The 20832-nt window shown below is 49.0% G+C and overlaps 1 protein-coding gene across 2 annotated transcripts in view; it reads left to right on the top strand.

Moving 5' to 3' along the window:
* Sec16a (SEC16 homolog A, endoplasmic reticulum export factor) overlaps positions 1 to 20832 on the top strand; it is a 33913-nt gene extending 13081 nt beyond the window's left edge. The window contains exons 5-31 of one of the 2 annotated variants that reach the window (XM_051167105.1): positions 623 to 746; positions 1271 to 1469; positions 1613 to 1787; positions 2534 to 2676; positions 3371 to 3432; positions 3541 to 3679; positions 4085 to 4330; positions 5976 to 6073; positions 6340 to 6421; positions 6616 to 6733; positions 6890 to 7001; positions 7180 to 7285; positions 7821 to 7961; positions 8728 to 8841; positions 9068 to 9251; positions 10371 to 10616; positions 11567 to 11649; positions 13103 to 13252; positions 14089 to 14166; positions 14601 to 14657; positions 14801 to 14912; positions 15217 to 15354; positions 15605 to 15669; positions 16470 to 16544; positions 17354 to 17413; positions 18117 to 18194; positions 20472 to 20832. In XM_051167105.1, coding sequence (XP_051023062.1) covers positions 623 to 746; positions 1271 to 1469; positions 1613 to 1787; positions 2534 to 2676; positions 3371 to 3432; positions 3541 to 3679; positions 4085 to 4330; positions 5976 to 6073; positions 6340 to 6421; positions 6616 to 6733; positions 6890 to 7001; positions 7180 to 7285; positions 7821 to 7961; positions 8728 to 8841; positions 9068 to 9251; positions 10371 to 10616; positions 11567 to 11649; positions 13103 to 13252; positions 14089 to 14166; positions 14601 to 14657; positions 14801 to 14912; positions 15217 to 15354; positions 15605 to 15669; positions 16470 to 16544; positions 17354 to 17413; positions 18117 to 18194; positions 20472 to 20540 — 3254 coding nt within the window. In that variant the 3' untranslated portion in view covers positions 20541 to 20832. Of the gene's footprint in view, positions 1 to 622; positions 747 to 1270; positions 1470 to 1612; positions 1788 to 2533; positions 2677 to 3370; positions 3433 to 3540; positions 3680 to 4084; positions 4331 to 5975; positions 6074 to 6339; positions 6422 to 6615; positions 6734 to 6889; positions 7002 to 7179; positions 7286 to 7820; positions 7962 to 8727; positions 8842 to 9067; positions 9252 to 10370; positions 10617 to 11566; positions 11922 to 13102; positions 13253 to 14088; positions 14167 to 14600; positions 14658 to 14800; positions 14913 to 15216; positions 15355 to 15604; positions 15670 to 16469; positions 16545 to 17353; positions 17414 to 18116; positions 18195 to 20471 lie in introns of those variants that run through there. The other variant, XM_051167104.1, reaches the window with a different exon arrangement.

Below are 20832 nucleotides of genomic sequence, written 5' to 3'. Positions count from 1 at the left end.
CTGTAACTCTAGGCCCAGGGGATCTGGCACCCTCACAGATAATACATGCAGGCCAAAGTGTGTGTGTGTGTACACATACATACATACATACATACACATATACATATACATATATACACACATGCATATATGTGTGTAAGTGTGTATATATACATATATGTATACTATGTATACATATGTGTGTGTATACATACATACACACACACACAACCATACATACATACATACATACACATCCTGAATCACATTAGGAAGATAATTAGTATAACCTGTAGTTGAGAATTGAGATTAATTACTAAAAGGGCTGGAGCTATAACTGTGCCACCTAGCTATACATCTGGCTATTCTTGAAGTCTTAGCTTTGATCCCTCACATCATAAAACAAGCCAAAACAGTGAAAAAGAACTTAGTACAGAACTCTTGTAGTAGCATCCAAATGCTGGCACTGAGAGAATAGCCAGTGAGTGCTGCATCATGCGCAGGAGGCAGCTGGCCTCTCCGGGTCAGAGCGTGTTCTCTAGACCATGCCTGCCCTGTACTCCTACCTGTCCGCCTGCTCCGGGAGCTGGAGGGGTCTCCTGTGTGCTGCGACCACACTCGTCTCCTCGTTCTTCACTTGCAGACCCAGGCCGCTGGGATCATTACTATGGGTCTCGCTTCAGGGACCCACGCACCTGGGACCGGAGATACTGGTATGACTCGGAACATGACCCATACAGGAAGGAAAGCTATGCTTACAGCGACAGGTTGGTGAAATGCACATGTATGAAGGAAGTGGGAGGAAGCTGATGTGTGCCTTGCTTGCCCTCCTCTTGTCTTTAGGAGTAACCAGCCATAGTTCTGGGACTTCTGGGAAGTAATCTGTTAGCGTCTGACAGAGGAAGCTCTGGCCACCCATCCCTGTGCCCTGTGGGAGGCCTATGGGAGGAGAACTGGCTCAGATGTGTTTCTTCCCAGGAGCTCTGGGAGGACCTGAGGTCTGCCTCCTTTCTTCAGTGTCCCTTTTCCATCCTGCCTATAACCCAGGAAAGGGGACACCCTCAAGTTGCAGCTGCAGGGTGCTCTGAGACCACCTGTATCTGAACCCAGGATTTGCTTTCTTGTGCAATGCCAGCAAGCTTAGCTGTAACTAACAGTCTTCAGGATAGAGGGATAAACAGGGCAGTGAGCAGTCAGGGCTAGCAGCAGCCTTGGGAAGGTCCTTGTAGTTACATGGTGTCCCGGGGAGCTGTCCTTCCAGTTCCCTGCTTTGGTCCCCTGCTTACTCTAGGCCTGAGAAGTGTGATGATCACTGGAGGTATGACCCTCGCTTCACGGGGAGCTTCGATGATGATGCCGAGCTCCACAGGGACCCCTATGGAGAAGAAGTAGATAGGCGCAGCACCCACAGCGAGCACTCAGCACGGAGCCTGCGCAGCACTCACAGCCTGCCCAGCCGCCGCAGCAGCCTCAGCTCCCACTCACACCAGGTGTGCTGGGCAGGCCTGGCAGGGGGAAGAGCAGCTGTTTAGGTCTTGGCCCCAGCGTTGTCTCTGCCTGGTTCTGGCAGTGTACCCACAGTCTTTCTGGTGTTCATGGGCGCTCACTTTCTCTGCTTGATTTCTTTCTCAAGAGTCAGATTTACAGAAGCCACAATGTGACTGGCGGTTCCTTTGAGGCCCCTCACGCCCCAGGCTCACTTCATGGTGATTATGCCTATGGCACCTATGCCAGCAATTTCAGCGGTGCCCATGGTTATCCAGAGTACAGCTACCCTGCAGACACCTCCTGGCCTGCTGTGGAGCAAGGTGCGTCTCAGCAGTTCAGAGTGCAGCTACCAGACTGGGATAGAACAAGGGAGTCCAATCAGCTCCTCTCTGCACCCTGTGTCCACTGTCCTGAATGTTATGGCTTGTTGGTACAGGCCAGTCTGGCCCTTGGATTGACATTTGACTTAGGGTCTACGAGCTGTCTGGTGATCATGTGTGCACTGTGTGACTTTGAGCTCTTTTTTTTTTTTTTACGATTTATTTATTTTTTATTATGTATGCAGTGTTCTGCTTGCATGTACATTTGCACACCAGAAGAGGGCACCAGATCTCATTGTAGATTGTTGTGAGTCACCATGTGGTTGCTGGGAATTGAACTCAGAACCTTTAAAAGAGCAGCCAGTGCTCTTACCCTCTGGGCCATCTCTCCAGCCCGTCTAGTATCCTTTCTAGTCAAGCCTTGAAGGGCTCTTCTCTACTTCTCTACGTTCCCAAACTGCTGTGTGGGTGAGCGGGTCCCCTGTGAGGCTCTTGTTCTGATTTGTGCCAGAATCCCATTCTGACTCCCTCCTGAGAGGCATAGCTTAAAAGGTGTAACTGAGAGCTCTCCTAACTGAAGTCTTGGTCAGGGACAAACCATTTTTGTGTATGAGGTACTCAGCTCTTTTGCTCTTGGTGCCCTATGACAGTCAGTCTGAAGCTGACCTGGTCAGGGAGCGTGGACAGGAAGTTGTAAGACATGACCAGCTAGCTCACTGTTTCTTTTCCTATTTATTTAAATTCAGTTCCATCAAGACCGACCTCTCCTGAGAAATATACGGTGCCTCATGTCTGTGCCAGGTTTGGTCCTGGCGGTCAGCTCCTTAAAGTGATTCCCAACCTGCCTTCAGAAGGACAGCCTGCACTGGTGGAGATCCACAGCTTGGAGGTAAGCGGGGACCTGTGGTGCTCTCTGCACCTCACAGCCGTGGGAAAACCTGCTTTTCTGGAAGCTTCAGCTTCTAGGGCTTTTGTACTGTTTATTTTTGGTTTTTTTGTTTTTGTTTTTGTGTTTTCGAGACAGGGTTTTTTTGTGTTAGTCTTGCTGGCCTGGACTCAGTTCGTAGACCAGGCTGGCCTCAAACTCACAGCGATCCACCTGCCTCTGCCTCCCAAGTGTTGGGATTAAAGGCGTGTGCTACCATGCCTGGCTGTTTGGTTTTTGTTTTGTTGTTGTTGGTTTTTTTTTTTCCATACTGTTTAGAGGATGGCTCTTCTCCCAGAAGTCAGCACATTAAGCAGATGCTACACTTATTAGATATGGCTTCATTGTGCTTTTTCTTTTTCTGTCCTTTTTTTTCTTTCCTGTCTTTTATATTTCGAGAGTGATTTTTTTTTTTCACTAATGGACAGAGACTGGAGGGTGCACAGATATTCTGCAGCCTCAGGAGCCTCTCTTGTCACATCTGCCAAGCTCAAGTGGGGATTTCCTGTTTAATTGGAAACCTCCATTGTAGTTCATGCTCGTGTGATTGGGCCAAGTCCCCTCGCCCACTGGGCGGAGGGATGGGCGTGGCTCCAGGAGTGGCTTCTGCGACTCAGTCTGCCTACACACAGGAGCTGCTCTGCCCCTCTCATTGCAGACCTTGCTGCAGCACACACCTGAGCAGGAAGAGATGCGCTCCTTCCCGGGACCTCTCGGCAAGTAAGCTTCCTCGGTGCAGTGTCTCTTGATGTCTGCCATAATGGCGGCTGCTGAGTTTGGCTCACAGTTTTGGTACCTTCATTCACTGGGTGTTTGTTCTTTCCCCAGAGATGATACCCACAAAGTAGACGTTATTAACTTTGCACAGAACAAGGCAACAAAATGTTTGCAGAATGAGAGTTTAATTGACAAAGAGTCTGCAAGTCTTCTTTGGAATTTCATTATTCTGTTATGCAGGCAGAATGGGGTATGTTCCTTTTTACTTCTTGAATGTTCTCCCTGTTTGCCTTTGGCCTCAGAATCTATTCCCTCCTCCTATCCTGAACTGTGAGCAATGTCAAGCCTGCCATACGGTGCTCCTTCAGGAAGAGCATCCTGCCATGCTATACTTCCTGAAGACGAGCATCAGTGGCACCCACATGGGCAAGTAGGACAAAGGGGAGGGGTAAGATTTGGGATGAGCTGACACCTCAGCCCTTAGGGGAGGCTGAGAGTCAGGTGTCCCTACCCACATGGAGAGTCGGACATCTTTGCCGATGTCTAACACATGCTGCCTTTGCAGACCTGGCCAGGCTCTGACAGCATGGGAACTGTCTTGCCGTCTGCCTGGATCTTAGTGTTGCTCTCCATCCTGCCCCCATTAATCCTGTAGACCGTGGTGGGAACAGACATTGCAGAGCTTTTGTTACGAGACCACAGAACTGTGTGGCTTCCTGGGAAGTCACCCAATGAGGCAAACCTGATCGATTTTACTAATGAAGCTGTTGAACAAGTGGAAGAGGAGGAATCAGGGGAGGCCCAGCTCTCGTTTCTCACAGACAGTCAGACCGCGCCCACCAGCGTGCTGGAGAAGGAGACCGAGCGGTTCCGTGAGCTCTTGCTGTATGGCCGGAAGAAGGTAGGCAGCGCTGCAGATGTTTTCTAGTGTCCGTCTATGGGCTCAGGGCAGAGACCAGCCTCCTTCAGGGAGCAGCTGCAGTGAGTGTTGTTGAGGGATGAAGTCCGGCTCTGCCTGATGTCTGTGGAGGGATCAGCAGTGCTTCCTCTGAGATGCCCACTCAGCGTACAGTGTGGATGCTCGTCTGTGTGCAGAATCCCAGTCCTCTTACGAACTGAAGCTGCAGGCGCTCCTGTGCATTTTTGTTAAGACATAGCGGAGGCTGACAGTGCGCACAGGAGTGCTGAGAGTGCACATTAGAGCAGAGGATGTGCTGAGAGTGGGAGATGCGTCATACTGGCCCATAGAGTTCAGTACAGCAGGGGTAGCTGATTAGCCCAGAGCTCTCTCTCCTTCATTTTATGATCAACTTAGACGTTCATGGATTAGTCTCCTTTGGATCTAAGAATTGACCGTGTGCATGATAAGCATATACTCTCAACTATATCCCAACCTAGAAGGTGGTTGTTTATTTTTAAAATAAGGTCTTTGTGGCCCAGGGTAGCCTCAAATGCATGATCCCCCTGCCTCAGCCCCTGAAGTTCTGTGGTTTCAAGTGTGTGCTACTACACCTGACCAGAAAGCTTTAAAAAGAAAAAAAAAAGCCTCGCTATATTTCCCAGCAGGCCTTGAACTTCTAGACTCAAGTGGCCTCCTTCTCTCTATTTTCTGAGTAGCTGAGCACAGTGGCGCCCCATGCCCAGGGAAAGCTCATATGTGGCCCTTGGGATTGTAACATGGATGTTTCACAGCTAGTTGAAATCATAAGACCCTATTGGCTTTTATGAATATTTACTTCTTGTTTGTTTTATTTTGTTTTTGGTCTTTTCAAGACAGGGTTTCTCTGTGTAGCCTTGGCTGTCCTGGACTTACTTTATAGACCAGGCTGGCCTCAAACTCACAGCAATCTGCCTGCCTCTGCCTCCTGAGTGCTGGGGAGTAAAGGCGTGCGCCACCACACCTGGCTTGAATATTTACCTCTATTGCCAAGTTTTGCCTCTTAGCCAGAAGTGCTAAATTGTACCACAGATCATTTGGGATGCTGGGAGCCTATGTTGAGGTTTTCTTTTGGGGGGGGGGGGGCGTTGTTTTTGTTTGTTTGTTTGTTTGTTTGTTTTTTCTAGAGAGGGTTTCTCTATATCCTTGGTTGTCTGGAAACTCTGTAGACCAGGCTGGCCTTGAACTCACAGCAGTCCACCTGCCTCTGCCTCCTGAGTGCTGGGAGTAAAGGCGTGCGCCACCACTGCCCAGCTGAGGATGTTATTTTTATTGGAAGAGTATTCGAGGAGGTTACATGTCACCTAGATGAGGAACCCATCCTGATGTTGCACTCCTTACAGTGGTGGTGCTGCCATTTGTTCTAGCTGGTGTGCTGGTTCCTCACACAGGACTGGAGGATAGAAGCAGTATGTATCTCTAGGTGCTCACTACAGGGAAAGGGCAGAAAGGCAAGACTGTCATCTACTAGCTGTGAACACAGGGTGTATTTGTCTTTTTTGACCTGCCACTTTTTTTTTTTTTCCCCTGCATGTGTACGATGATATGTGGTTCTGTCTGGTCCAATGGTGAATGTGATTGTTCACACAAACCCTGAAATGTATTGCAGGATGCTCTGGAGTCTGCCATGAAAAACGGCTTATGGGGTCATGCTCTGCTGCTTGCAAGTAAGATGGACAGCCGGACGCATGCCCGTGTCATGACCAGGTGAGTCATCTTGAAGTGCTCCCCAGCCCAGCTGCACAGCCTGACTCTGGCACTCAAGTATCTTGTCTCTGCTATAAGGTTTCTGTGGCCTTTCTTGGGGTTATATTGTTGAGGGAGTTTTAAATTTTTTATTGCCTTGTTTTTTACCATTTCTGTAAAACCTCAGTGAACTCTTCATTCTGACGGTTGGGTAAAGGGCTGAGAACGGGCTGTGGTTTTTTTTCCTCCCCGAACCAGAGGGAGAGCTCCCCATTCTCTGTACACAGGTTTGCCAACAGTCTTCCGATCAATGACCCCCTGCAGACCGTCTACCAGCTAATGTCTGGACGGATGCCTGCTGCGTCCACGGTGAGTGTGCAGGGCCCCAGGACACTAGTGGTGGCCCACAGTCCAGTGGGATTTGTGTGTGCTAAATACTAGAACTATGGAGTCTTTCTGAAACCTGTGTTTCTTGTTCTTGCTTTCTCATTGGGCTTGGCCATCAGGAAATTAAAGGAGACAGTCTCTGAAGGATAAGGATTTGTTTGGTGTTCTCATTGTAGTGTTGTGGAGATGAGAAATGGGGAGATTGGAGGCCACATCTTGCAATGGTTTTGTCCAACCTGAACAACAACATGGACGTTGAGTCTAGGACCATGGCTACGATGGGTGATACTCTAGGTGGGTTAAGTATGCGGTAGGCCTTTGGAGTCTGGCTGTGTGAACTGTGCCAGGACCCGTAAGAGACATGGCCTTCATAAGTCAAATGTCTCTTTGGCACCTTCCCTGAAGAGTTTCCAAGGACTGATGAGATGTGGTTGTTCTGTCTCTTTTTAGCATCAAAAGGCCTGCTGGATGCTGCACACTTCTGCTATCTGATGGCCCAGGTTGGATTTGGGGTTTATACAAAGAAAACTACAAAACTTGTCTTGATCGGCTCAAATCACAGGTAAGGAATTAAGTCAATATAACAGTATTCATTTTCCTCTAAGAAGCCAGAGACCCTTGTTTGTCCTTCAGTTACTTTGGAAATGACATGATGGGACATACTTGGGGTTACCTGCTCTGAGGTTGATGATGCCAGTAATTGGCCACTTTTCAAAAGGAATAATTTGCTTCTCCCACAGTTTGCCATTTTTAAAGTTTGCCACTAATGAAGCCATTCAAAGGACGGAAGCTTATGAGTATGCGCAGTCTCTTGGGGCACATACCTGTTCCTTCCCTAACTTCCAGGTGAGCGGGGGCTGCAGGGGGTGGCCAGTGCTCACCAGGGCTTGCTTAGTTAGGGTTTGAAATTCTTTCAAAAGTAATGATGAGGTGTTTTGTTTTGGGGGTTTTGTTGTGTTTTTATATTTTGATACCTTGAATATACAATTGATCAAAATGCCATATTGAATAAAAGATTTTTATTTCTATTTTTGTTCTTAATATTCCAGACTAGATTTTAAGAGCTTTTATATATAAAATATTTTTAATGAGAATTGTGTGGCCTGACCCAGTATCCGAGTGAGTGTGTGTGTATTAGTAGGGAATGTTTATAGTTTGCCCACAAAAAAGACAGTTGTCTGAATGTCTGGCAGCAGCAGACCATCAAATCTTGAGGGGCTGGCTACATCAGAGGTGATACGAGGGGTGTAGGTGTCTGCTTTGACCTTTCACTGTCACAGAGGCATCTAAGATCTCTGGAGCGATGTTTAGGCCCAGGTCTGTAACGGTGCATTTGTGGGAAGCCTCAGGACTGTGGTGGTGCACTTTTTGTTTGTTCCAGGTGTTTAAATTCATCTACCTGTGCCGCCTGGCCGAAATGGGACTTGCCACACAGGCCTTCCACTACTGTGAAGTAATAGCCAAGAGTGTCCTGACGCAGCCTGCTGCATACTCTCCGGTGCTGATTAGCCAGTTGACTCAGGTTAGGATCTTCTGGTGCCTTCCTGCTGTCATCATGCCAACTCAGCCAAGGCTCAGGCTTCTTCTTGCTGGGCTTGGGGGTAGTGAGTGGCACTCGGCAGAGTGACACCTAGACACTACTTTGGATACCTAAAGTGCTCTTAAATGGCTCTTGGGTGGCTCTTTTGGACTTTGCACAGGAACTCTACAGATACCTGTGCCCATGCAAAAATTCAGCTATAAGCTTCAAAATAAAAGGATCCGTCTGTGTTGAGGGAACCTGCATGTAAAGTGCTTTTAGTTGGTTAAAAGCTCACACTTGTCGGCCAGCAGCTGAGTCTGCGTCCTCACTGCACCTCTGCCAGGGACCTCTTGTTATTTTGATCAACCTCCAGACAGGAGCAAAAAGCCCACAGCCACCCTAAGGAGGTCCTAGTATGTGGTATGTCAAGCTCAATTCCTAAAATATGTCCGTGGGATAACTAAAGAAATTGCTATTTTGGAAATATTCAGATAAACCCAAAAGTACAGAGAATAAATAATAAAGGAGGCTCATGTCATGTGCTCCATCTGTCTTAATCCACTCAGATCCTTTAAAGGCCCTGGTCAGCTGGGCACTGGGACAGGCCTCCTGATCCATGTAAGTGTCAGCTCCACCCTGGGCTCACGCTGATCACCCAGCTTTGTACAACTCGCCGTGACCTCCTTCAGCACTCGCCCAGTGTCCTACACTTGGGGACAGTTTTGTTGGTGCCATGTGGCAGTAACCTCTGTTCTCTGGAATGCAGATGGCTTCGCAGTTACGCCTCTTTGATCCTCAACTGAAGGAGAAGCCAGAAGAGGAGTCCTTCGTGGAGCCGGCCTGGCTGGTGCAGCTGCGGCACGTGGAGAGGCAGGTCCAGGTGCGTCTTCTGACAGCACAGCCTTTTCCTAGAACTTGGCCTGGAGGCATCTGATGAGAGGGTTTGTGCCCCTATTGTTTTCACACTGAAGCATTTGATGGTGACACTGGGAGTTTCTTCGTTGCCAGGAAGGCATTGGGGGCATGCCACCTCTTGAAGTGGAGAGTGCACTTGGGTTCACATGTGCTGTCAAGCATAGGCTGTAGCTTGACTCTGTTTCCTGTAGGAGGGCACTGTTCTGTGGAGCCAGGATGGAGCTGACCCCCAGCAGTGTCACATCGCGCCGGGCTCTGAGGTGGAGCAGTTGGATGGCCCAGGACTCAGTCAGCAGGGAGGGCCAAGGGCCGACAACCCTCTGCTGATGCCAAGCACGGAGCCTCTGATGCATGGTGTGCAGCTGCTGCCCACAGGTGGGGCCCAGAGCACCCGTGGACTTGCTTGCTGATGTCTGCTTTGGAAGAGAGAGTGTTTTCTACCAGAATTGAGGCATTGTGTGCCACATGGTGACTGGTGATCTGTGGGCCTTCTCCTCCCTCCTCATGCTTGAGCACGTGAAGGCGCAGAGCTTCACATGCTCCTCTGTGATGTCATGGGTGCCTGTGCCCTCCTGGCCCTGGTCCTTGACGGACACCAGCTGCCATTTCACTGCTTGCTTCCCATGGCTTCCTCAGAGCTCTATCAGAACAAGTGCCACTGCTGCTCAGCCTGAAGCTGCCTCTCCCCATCTTACTCATCTTGGGAAAGGTTACCCCATTCCTCTAGGGATGGAGGTACAGACCTACCTCATATTTTGAACCTTTTTCGTGGTCAGGCAAAAACCTGCTCTGTCCTTTTGTCTCATTCTGCCCCTGTTCTGCAGCTATCCTCAACTGGCCTGAGGACAGACAGGGCTTCCCAGCAGGTCAGCCCTGATAACCTTGATACCTCCCTACTCTATTCCAAAGCTCCCCTGCCGACTCAGACTGCTATTGGCCCCCATCCTGTGGCTCCCATCCTGGAGTACTTCCCTCATTGCCTGTTTTCTTTCTTTGTGGTTCATTCCCTGCATCAGGATTCTTATTTTGTATTGGGAGATGGGAAATTCACTGTGTTGCCCAGGTTGGTCTTGAACTTGTGGTTTACAAATTCCCATCTAAGCCTCCTGAGCGATTGGGCTCATAGGCATATGCCCTTGTGCCCAGTGTTGAGCTGGTAGACAGGACTTGCTGTGTGGATGCCTGTGTGACCCAGGCAATGGGGAGAGTACACTACCAAGGCAGCACTGTGCTGGGGACCACGCCATGCAGGTTACAGCCCTGCCCCACGTCACATCTGCTGTCACACCCATCCTGACCCCGAGCTCCTAGGACGTGAATGGTCTGTTTTTCCCTAGACCACGGGCAGGTACTGCTTTTTAGCTACCTCATCAAAGAAGCATGGCTGTGCAGAGCAGCTGTAGGAAATGAGCTTGTGACAAGCTGATCAGTGCCTGCCTGGAGCAGTCAGCAACAGTTGACCTTAGATTTCCTCTTCTCTACTGTGGCTTGCAGCTCCTCAGACACTCCCCGATGGCCAGCCAGCTCACCTTGCCAGGGTGCCGATGTTCCCAGTGCCAATGTGTCGACCCCCCCTAGAGTTGAGTCCTGCCTATGGACCCTCAGGGGCTGCACTTGGCTTCCCAGAGTCCTCCAGAACTGATCCTGCAGTGCTGCATCCTGGGCAGGCCCTACCAGCCACTACACCAGGTCTCCAAGAAAGTGGGCCTCCACTCCAGCAGGCCAGAAGCCCAGATCCAGGTATGTCTGCTGAGGGACTGATGTTATCCTGAGAGCAGAGCTAGTTAGTTGGTCTCGGTATTAAAGGAAGTAGCTGGTAGAAGAAATCGTGTGAACTAAAAGTGCTGGCTTTGCAAACTGAATGGGTTAAGAGTCCAGTGCAGGGAAGCAGCAATGCTAGTTTCTGCTGTGGTTTGGCCATGTGCTACCATTTGAAGCCTAACTGCCCGTTAGAGTATAACAGAATGGCCCTGGGGCATTTGCAGGGTCTGTCTCAGTGCTTGTGGGTTGCCTAGGTGGGTGGCAGATGTTTCTTTGGAAGTCAGATTTGATAGATCCTGTGCCTATCTGTGACTGTCTCACTATCTATTTGAACAAAACAAAACATAGGCTTGTTGGGGCTGGAGAGATGGCTTAATGGTTAAGAGGAATGGCTGCTCTTCCAGAGAGCCTGGCCTCAATTTCTAGCACCCACATGGCAGCTCACAACTGTCTGTAACTCCAATTCAAGCGAATCTGACACCTTGACACCCATAGACATAAAATTAAGTAAGTTATTAAAAACAAAAAACACAGACTTTGGCCATGCCTGGTGGTGCACTCCTTTAATCGGAGCACTTGGGAGGTAGATCGCTCTGAGTTTGAGGCCAGCCTGGTCTACAAAGTGAGTCCGGGACAGCCAAGGCTACACAGAGAAACCCTGTATTGAAAAAGAAAAAAAAAAAAAAAGAAGCCCTTTCTCAAAACAGCCAAACAAAACAAATACAAAGAAATACAGGCTTGCTTTTAAAGAGAAAAGCAGTTGCCATACTTTCGGGGAAACCTTCCTTTTCTGTATTAGAAAGGAACCCTGGTGACTGAGCCTGGTAGTTAGTTGCTTTGCCCTCGGTCTGCGCTCTGCCAGCGCCCTTTTCCCCTCCTGTCCCATGGCAGCAGCTCCAGGACCTTGTCGTTCTCTTTTGTTTTGACAGAAGCGGTGCCTCGGGGCTCACCTGTGAGACACTTGGCTCCAGAGCTCAGCGAGGAGGAGTGTGGTGGGAGCGTTTCTGACCTGGTACTTCCCGTGCCTTGCTGTGACTGGGTTTTATGAGTTGGCTGAGTAGATGCCTTGGCTCCTTGTTCTTAGTCTGAAATAGGAAGGTAAAGAAGGGAAGGAGATAACTTTTCAGTTAGATTCTTAAAGTGAAAGTGTCTCTAGAGATCACTGTAGCTGGGGCCAGGGAGGTGCATCAGCTGGTAAGGGTGCTTGCAACCAAGCTTGATGACCTGAGTTCATTTCACATGGGAGACACAGAGAGCCAACTCCTACAAGTTATCCTGTTACCTCCACACATATGGTGTAATACTTGTGCCTCCAGGCACATGCAAACAAGTAAGTTTAAAATTTACTTCAACTAGGCCTGGCGTGGTGGTGCACGCCTTTAATCCCAGCACTCGGGACTCAAAGGCAGGTGGATCGGTGTGAGTTCAAGGCCAGCTTGGTCTAAAAAGTGAGTCCAGGACAGGCAAGGCTACACAGAGAAACCCTGTCTCAACCAAAACAAAAACAACAAAATTACTTTGACTCTTCAGATGTGAAAGTTGGTGGGGAAAGAGGCAAAAGAGAGAATGGAGTGTTGTAAAAGCAGTTCCTGTAAGCAGAAGGAACACTCACCTATAGTGAAATTCTAGCTGTAATTAAAAAAATTTTTTTTGGTTTGGTTTTGTTTGGGGTTTTTTGTTTGTTTGTTTATTTATTCAAGACTAGGTTTCTCTCTGTGGCTTTGGCTGTCCTGGACTCACTGGCCTTGAACTCACAGCAATCCACCTGCCTCTGCCTTTGCCTCCCAAGTGCTAAGATTAAAGGCATGTGCCACAATGCCTAGCCACTTTTGTGTGTGTGTGTGCACTCGTGTATGTGCATGCATGGATCCCTGTAGAGGCCAGAGGCGGGCATTGCATCACCCAGAGCTGGAGGTACAGGTGTTTGTGAGCCGCTGCATGTGAGTGCTGAGAAGTCATTACAAGCGCAGTAAGCACACTTAATAACGGAGCTGTCTCTCCAACACCTTGATTTCTTTTAGCATCACTGTGGGGGGTGGGGGTGCATGTGCTCTAGTCCTGCAGACGTCAGGGCAACCAGGCTCTTTGCTTCCACCTTCACCTGGGCTCTAGGATCAAACTCAGATTGGCAAGCTTGAGCTGCAGCGCCTTACCACGAAACCGTTCGTTAGCTCCTGGAGAGGCTATTTAGATTGTGCTGTTTTTCTGAAGGTCCCTTGCCCAGCTCTGAGCAGCGCCGTCCTCCGGGCATACATATGTTCCATTTCTTGGAGCACGGCCATGCTCTTTGTTGCTGCTTGTAGGTGTGTTTGGCATTTCTCTAGCAGACTGAGAAAGCTTTAGGTGCCCGCAAGGCCGCTCGGCTCCCTTCAGTTCCCTGCCCTACTAGATAATACTCCCTCAGTCCCCTTCAGCTCCTCACCGGGAGCTCCAGGAGAGCCAGTGTTCATCTTGCCTTGTGACAGGGCTCCTCCAGAACAGCACGGGACTTGGAGACCTCCCCTGTGTGGGATCGTGGCAACTCCAGTCTGACACCTGCTCCATCCCTGACACCTGATGCGGAAGGGAAGAAACCTGCACAAGCCATCAAAAGGGAGGCCAAGGAGCCCAAGAAGGTAACCAGGCCTGCCTCCTGTCTGGTGCCGAGGGGTAGGCTGGATGTAGAGGGAGGGCCGTAGCCTACAGCAGCTGGCCTGGAGGTAGGAGGCAAAGACCAGGCATCCTTGTCGGGTTGTTGTTGTTTGGGTTTTTGTTTGTTTTTTTGCCTTTTGGTTTTCAAGACAAGATTTCTCTATGTAGCCTTGGCTGTCCTGGGCTAGCTTTGTAGAGCAGGCTGGCCTTACAGATATCCGCCTACCTCTGCCTCCCCGAGTGCTGGGATTACAGGTGCCACTGCACCCAGGGACATTCATCTGTTTTATATCAAAAACTTGTACATTATTTTCCCACCCAGATTATTTCTGTACAGGGAGAGGAGCTTTGTGTGGAGCCATCTTGACTGCCCAACTTCCTTCTACTCCTGGGGTGGGAAGAGCCTGATGCTCAGTTTGCTAGAGGTTGGATATGGAATGCTTCTGTAGGTGGCATATTACCATCCTGGCCTTGGTTATGAAAAATAACACTTATCAGCCAGGTGTGGAGGTGCGCACCCTTAATCCCAGCACTCAGGAGTCAGAGAGGCAGGTGGATCCCTGCGAGTTCCAGGACATAGTAAGGCACTGTCTCAAAGAGAGATACACTTAGAGTTGTGGGGTGCTGCCTAACTTTTGAGGTGTCCTAAGTCTCATCCCCTGACTGTGAACGCACACAGCTCATTGCACATGAGAGCCACCCACATGGCCGTGTCCTCCATTGCTCCCTCCCTGGATGTGGGTACTGCACATGGCGGCACACGGCCATGGCCAGGCTCCTCTCTAGGAAGAGCCCTCACGCCTTCCATGGCTTCATTTAGACTGAGTCGTGGTTCTCTCGTTGGCTGCCTGGGAAGAAGCGCACGGAAGCTTACCTACCAGATGACAAGAACAAATCAGTGAGTGTTGCCCAGATGTGTCAGTGCTTGGTTGGGGGGTGGAGAGTGGGCAGATAGCAAAAGCCTGTCACTGGTTGACAGTACCCTGTATTAGGATTTAGAACAGACTTGATAGAGTTCACATTTTTTTGGGCTGGAGAGGTGGCTCAATGGTTAAGAGCATTTGCTACTCTTCTAGAGGGCCTGGGTTCAATTCCCAGCACCCACTTGGCAGCTCACAACTGTCTGTAATTCAAGTTCCAGTGGATCTGGCTCCCTCACACATTCATGTAGGCCGAACACTAGATAAAAACCAAAAATAAAATAAAATAAAATAAAAAATTGATTTTTTTTTTTTTAAACTTAACATTTTCTGAAGTTGTAAAGTGTCTAAATCAGATTCTAGTTCCTTTTAATTTGTTCTGCTGATATTTTTCTTTTTAAAATTTGGGCAGATTGTTTGGGATGAAAAGAAAAACCAGTGGGTGAATTTGAATGAACCAGAGGAGGAGGTAAGCAGTGTATTTAGGTTGCTGTGTGAGAGGAGGGCTGCCTGCTTTGCTCCTTGTCGCCTGGGCATCGTGCCTCTCTTCGGAGAGTCCTCGCCGGGCTCCATCGTGTTAAAGGTATTGCTGAGCTGTCTCTCCCTCTGCAGAAGAAGGCTCCACCCCCACCTCCAACATCGCTCCCCAGGGTTCCACAGGTGGCTCCCACTGTGCCTACAGGACCACCCACGGCCTCCGTGAACATGTTTTCTAGAAAAGCAGGTAATAGCTGCAGCAGAAATCAGAGGTGTGTACGCAGAGCACTGTCCAGTGGCATCCAGAGCATAGTCAGCTGTCAGAGTGCTCACACCGCCCGTGTAGACAGGGTGCTTTCCACCCTCGGAGCTGGTAGAGAGTCCATAGGCCAAAGCTCCCCTAGTAAAATATGCAGCCTGGGCCTGGGTGGAATGGAAGCAAGCCCATTCGGCAGTACTGGTGGGCCCCCATTGTTCCTCTGACTCAGTGGTAGCCAAGAATATCGGAGGTTGCTTGGTGCTCAACTGATTGCCTCCCCTCTTGTTGGTAGGTGGGTCCAGAGCTCGCTATGTGGATGTTCTAAACCCAAGTGGGACACAGCGGACTGAACCAGCTCTTGCTCCTGCAGATTTCTTTGCTCCTCTCGCCCCGCTCCCAATCCCTTCTAACTTATTCGTACCAAACCCAGGTAGGAGTCCGTGCGTTAGGCCCGTGTCTGCCCTGTCCTTACTTACCAGTCTGTCTCTGAGCCTCTGGCCCCAGTCTGCCTAGAAGAATGACTGGGCCAAGGTGCCAAGGGCTAGAGGATTGCGTGTACTTCTTTGGCAGTTGGCCTTTCCTCTCTGAAGGTCCAGAGTTGAACGCCTACATGAAGATTATTATACAGAACGTCCCAGGGATTAGGATGGGGTGATGACCTCATGCTCTCTCACTCACAGATGCAGAGGAGCCACAACCCGCAGATGGGGCTCAGTCTCAGGCAGAGCCCGCCCTGGATTCTAAGGTATGCAACAGTGCTGTGGGAAGAATGTGAGGGGCTCCCTGCGTCCTTCAGGATTCCTTTCCCCTTTTCAAATCAGTATTAGGTGTGTCTAGGTCACACTGCCTACATTTGTTTGGTAAAAACATTAGAAGGTGGATTCAAGGCCTGAGGAAGGCGCCCAAGGTTCAGTTTGGAAAGATGGAAAACTCTAAAGGTGGATGGGGTGATGGCTGTATAACAGTACAGTGCATTAGTGCTTCTCGCTTTGAAGTTGTGTGGGTGGTAACTGTGTTAAACATGCTTTACCAAAGGTTTTTAATTTTTATTTATTTATTTATTTTTTTAAAGACAGGGTTTCTCTGTATAGCCCTGCCTGTCCTGGACTCACTTTGTAGACCAGGCTGGCCTTGAACTTACTGCCTCCTGAGTGCTGGGATTAAAGGCGTGCGCCACCACGCCTGGCTTTAAGATCTTTTTTAAAACATTGTTTTTAGAAAACAATTAGCTCTAGCAGTACAAAAAGTAAAGAAGTACAAAGAAAGCAGATAAATGTCCATGTTACTAGGAAACTATCCTGGTCTGGACCCCATGGCTTCTCCCACTGTCCCCCATAAAGTTGGAGGGCAGTGATGTGAGACACACACAGGCTATGGGCTATGCCTAGCACAAGCATCAAGAACCACTGGAAACAGGACTGTGGGGCCTCACAGAAATCCCTGAGCATAGAGAGCAGCCTTTAGGCTACAGCAGGACAGGTTTCTTCTCCCTGTGTAAAAGGCTCTTTGAGATTGGAGTTAACACATTTCATATTTCCTCAATAGATGGTAAATTCTGCAGCCTCACCCCCTGGACCTGAGCTCTCACCTTCCAAACTAGATGGCTCCCAGGGAGGAGAGGTAGGGAACGCCATCCCTACATGAGTGCTGTGTGTGTGTTGAGAGGGAGTGTGTGTTATGTGTGTATTTGTATCTTATATGTGTGTGTGGGAGGAGGTGGAGGGCATGTGTGTGCATGTGCATGAGTGTGTGCATGTTGCATGTATGTGTGGGTGTGTGTAGATGTGGTGGGGCATTTTGGCCTAGAACAGAGGCTTCTTTAGAAATGTGTGGAAATGAGGCTGGAGTGATAGCTCAGAGGTTAAGAGCACTGACTGCTCTTCCAAAGGTCCTGAGTTCAATTCCCAGCAACCACATGATGGCTCACAACCATCTATAATGAGTTCTGGTGTGCAGGCAAAACACTGCATACCAAATAAATAAATAAATAAATAAATAAATAAATAAATAAAATGAAATGTGTGGAAATAAGTAGGAAAAGGAAGTGCAAGATTGAAAGACTGTGTTTTATTCATAGTAAAACATTAACTTGTTTGATCACTTTTGCTCAGGAGCTCTGAGTCAGGTGTGGGGGCTGACATCATTTTCTAGCCAGAGTTCTCTCAGAGTAGCCTAAACAATTTCAGAATTTTGAAGTGTCCCAGTGTGAGAGCTGAGAGCTAGACAGAGTTTTTTCCCCTTTCCCGGAATAATGACAGTTTTCTTAACCAAAACTATGGATGGCATTTGAAGCTATCTCTGGCTGTCTTCATTTGAGTGACATTGATTCTAATGGCATCATAAAGCTTTTGAACCCAGCTGGCAGCTTGGAGCAGAGGCGCATGCTGATCTTCATGTCTGTATCTGTGTGTGTTCTTGCTGTTCCATAGCTCTCGCGCTGTAGCTCTCTGAGCTCGCTCTCACAGGAAGTGAGCCGGCATTTCCATCAGGTACCTGTGGCTGGTGGCTCCCTCCTTCCTTGGGGCTGTGTAGCCCTTGTGTCCTTAGAGAGTCTGCCATCCTCTTCACTTTGTCACTAACCCCTTGTCTTACCCCAGCATCATATGGGCAGAGACGCAGTTTTCCTTTTTTAAAGGGTCTGGGCTTATGCTACTGTCTAGATATGCTGGTGGTGGACTCACCTCACAGGGTTTAGAGTTTTGAGATGAGCTTCGTAACTGCTCCTTGTGAAGTGGCCTGACCCCAGTCATGCTATCAGCATCTCCTGAGCTAAGACACCACTTGGGAAGAAAGATTTCTTCTTGCTGATGAGGCTTGAGGAAGTCTCTTTGTAGCCAATGGGAGTGTGGCCATGATAGCCAGACTGGAGGAGACAAGGAATGCTGTTCACCTTGTGTCTTGGAGCCAGGCTGTGTCAGTAGCTGGGGGCATTTCTAGCTGCCTGTGACTTTAGAGCAAGCAGGTCTCCTAACTGCACTAATGAAGTCTCAGTGTCCTGCACTCATCATCTGCATGTTGCTGTTCAGATTATTTTTACTGCATGGTGCTTTGTCTCTGGCTGTTCTGTGAACCATCCAGTAATGAAAACAGGTGTTGCCAGAGCTGTCTTTCTCTGGGGCCTGTTGGAACATTGGTGGTCCTTCTGATGCGCTGTAGCACTGGCTTGCTGAGGACCTTCTCTGTGCTTCACAGGCTCCTGGAGACCACTGTCCTGCAGGGGCCACTCCTGGTGGCTCTGTGCCCTTTTACAACCCTGCTCAGTTGGTACAGGTAAGTGACCCGTGGCTTTGTTCCTCATGACCCCAGCTTGCCTGCTTTGTGAGTCTCTTTTGTTTTTTGTTTTGTTGGTTGGCTTTGGTTGTTTTGTTTTGAGACAGTTTCTCTGTGTTGCCCTGGCTGTCTAGAGCTTTTTTTTTTTTTTTTTTTTTTTTTTTTTTAACATACATTGGTGTTTTGCCTGCATATATCTGTGTGAGAGAGTTGGATCTCCCGGAACTGGAGTTACAGACAGTTGTGAAATGTGGGTCCTGGGAATTGAACTCCGGTTCTTTGGAAGAGCAGCCAGTGCTCTTAACCCCTGAGCCCTCTCTCCATCCCCTCTGGCTATTCTTTAATGCAGAGTTACACAGCCACAGGGCAGAGATGTGGCTTCCAGTCCCTCTTCTAGGCCTAAGCCTCCCTTTCTTGTAGATTTGCTGTCTCACTTGACGTAATCTGCGTTCTTGCTTGCCTCATGTCTCTCACTGCTTTGGGCTCTTCAGGTTAAGGACTGTTGTTGTTGTTGTTGTATTTTGAGACAGAGTTTCTCTGTGTAGCCCTGGCTGTCCTGGACTCACTTTGTAGACCAGGCTGGCCTCGAACTCAGTGATCCACCTGCCTCTGCCTCCTGAGTGCTGGGATTAAAGGAGTGCGCCACCACACCCGAGGTTAAGGGCTTTTCTTTCTGTTACCATGGGCTGAAGGTTGCCTCCCTCTGTTGCCAACTCCCTGTTCCTGCACAGGATGTATGGCTTCCCCCAGGTGAGCCAAAGGCTTCCAGCCCAGTCCTCTTCTTCTTGAGAGCAGCTCCACCAAGGAGACTCCTGGTTTGGAGTTTTTCATTGTCTCATTCCTGATTAATCCCTCTGGATGACACACTGCCCAGTAGCTTTGAAGACCTTTTGGGTCTGCCATAGGTGCTGGGTTTAGAGTTTGCTGGGTGCAGTTTTCAGATGGGAATTTTCTGGTGCCCACTGTGAGATTCCAGGTCCTCATTCTCTGTCCCTGAAGACTGGAATGGCATCTTTCCTTAAGGGTCTGACCACCCCCTCCTCAGTCATGGTCCCATGCACTTCTGCCCAGGAGAATATAGAGTGAGCTGTGTGGTTTCTTTCCTCCACCAGTCTTTTGGGGGGAAGTGTAGTTCAGCTTCTGTTTGGGGAGCTGTGGAGGGGAAGGTCTCTGGGCAAGCGTCGTTATTTTGGGGGACAGGAGACTTGAACCAGGCACTTATACATGCTAGACAAGTACTCTACAAACTGAGTTATTTCCCTAGCCCTGGGGCAAGCATGTTGTGTGGGTTTTTTGTTGTCTATTTTAGTTTTGGGTTTTTTTTTTTTTTTTTTTCTTAATTGAGGAACAAGCAAGCAAAGTTTATTATTTACTTAAATTTTTATTTTATGTATATGAATATTTTGCTGCATTTATGTCTGTGTGCCATTTGCATGCCTAGTGCCTACAGAGACCAGAAGAAGGTGTCAAATCTCCCAGAACTGGAGTTAAAGATGGTTGTGAGTTGTCATGTGGGTGCTGGGAATTGAACCCAGGGTCTCTGGAAGAGCAGCCAGTGCTCTTAACCACTGAGCCATCTGTCCAGCTGCCTTATTTCTTTTGTTTGTTTTTGTTCATGTCATGCAAAGTCTACTGAGAAGTAATTAATTCGTGGCAGCCAAGAAGGGCTCAAAAATGAGTTGCCTGCTCAGGTATCTGACCTTCTGATCACAATGTCCTCAGCTCACTCTCCCAGGGACCCTGCCCTCAGCTGTGTTAGAGCCAGCTCTGGTCACTCTGTATAGTCCTCTTGAGGGCCCTGCCACCTCCTGTGCTGGGCCCTGTGTAAATGAGGCTGCTGCTGTCACGTCTTTGTCTATATTTCCAGCTACAAGATCTTATTTTTCTTTTGACCTTGTAGTTGAATACTATGACAGATTCCTTGGATTTGATCCAAGTAAGACCTAGTGAGGGAGGAAGAATATGCTGGTCTTCTCTAGTGGCATGCGGTGACAGAAGACCATAGGCCACTGTCCACGCTTGGGCTCACGGAACCCTTAGCTGGCGCAGCTCTGTAGAGCTAGCCTCCTCAGTTCTCATAGCCTTGAGAGAACTGTGGCAGAACAAACACAAATCATTTTTGCAGTGCTGTGGGCTAGGAAATGCTAAGCAGCGGAACTTGGCACCCACAGAAGGTGCCAACACACTCTGCCCGTGCGTCAGTGATCTGTGGACCCACCCTGCTACCCAGCCTCTAGGCTGGACACATGTAGGTCACTGCTGTTCTTTTTGTTTCAGGCTTCTGTCACCTCAGGGAACTCAAGACCAGGGAGGATTGGCCAAAGAAAGTATGCGGCATTGAACTAGGATCGCTGCTGGACTCATGCTTGGAACCCTGAGATGACCAAGAACCGATCAAGCCGCCTCAGGTCTCATGGATCCCGATGGACATGGCAGTAGCTCCGAGCCGGTCACACTGTGTGCCCCTCCTTGCAGCCCATGTAGATGAATTATTGAAAATTGATTCCAAGGTTCCTTTCAGATGCTGAATGGAGTGGATCTAACTCAAAGTCTTTCATGTAAAAGAACAATGTTTCCTTCTTAGCCACTTTAGACAAATTAAGGACGTAATATTTTGAGTCACTTGAGGATCCCCCTG

The sequence above is a fragment of the Acomys russatus genome, chromosome 24 (assembly GCF_903995435.1).
Source record: "Acomys russatus chromosome 24, mAcoRus1.1, whole genome shotgun sequence".
Taxonomy (NCBI): Eukaryota; Metazoa; Chordata; class Mammalia; order Rodentia; family Muridae; genus Acomys; species Acomys russatus.
This window is presented reverse-complemented; position numbering and strand designations above follow the sequence as displayed.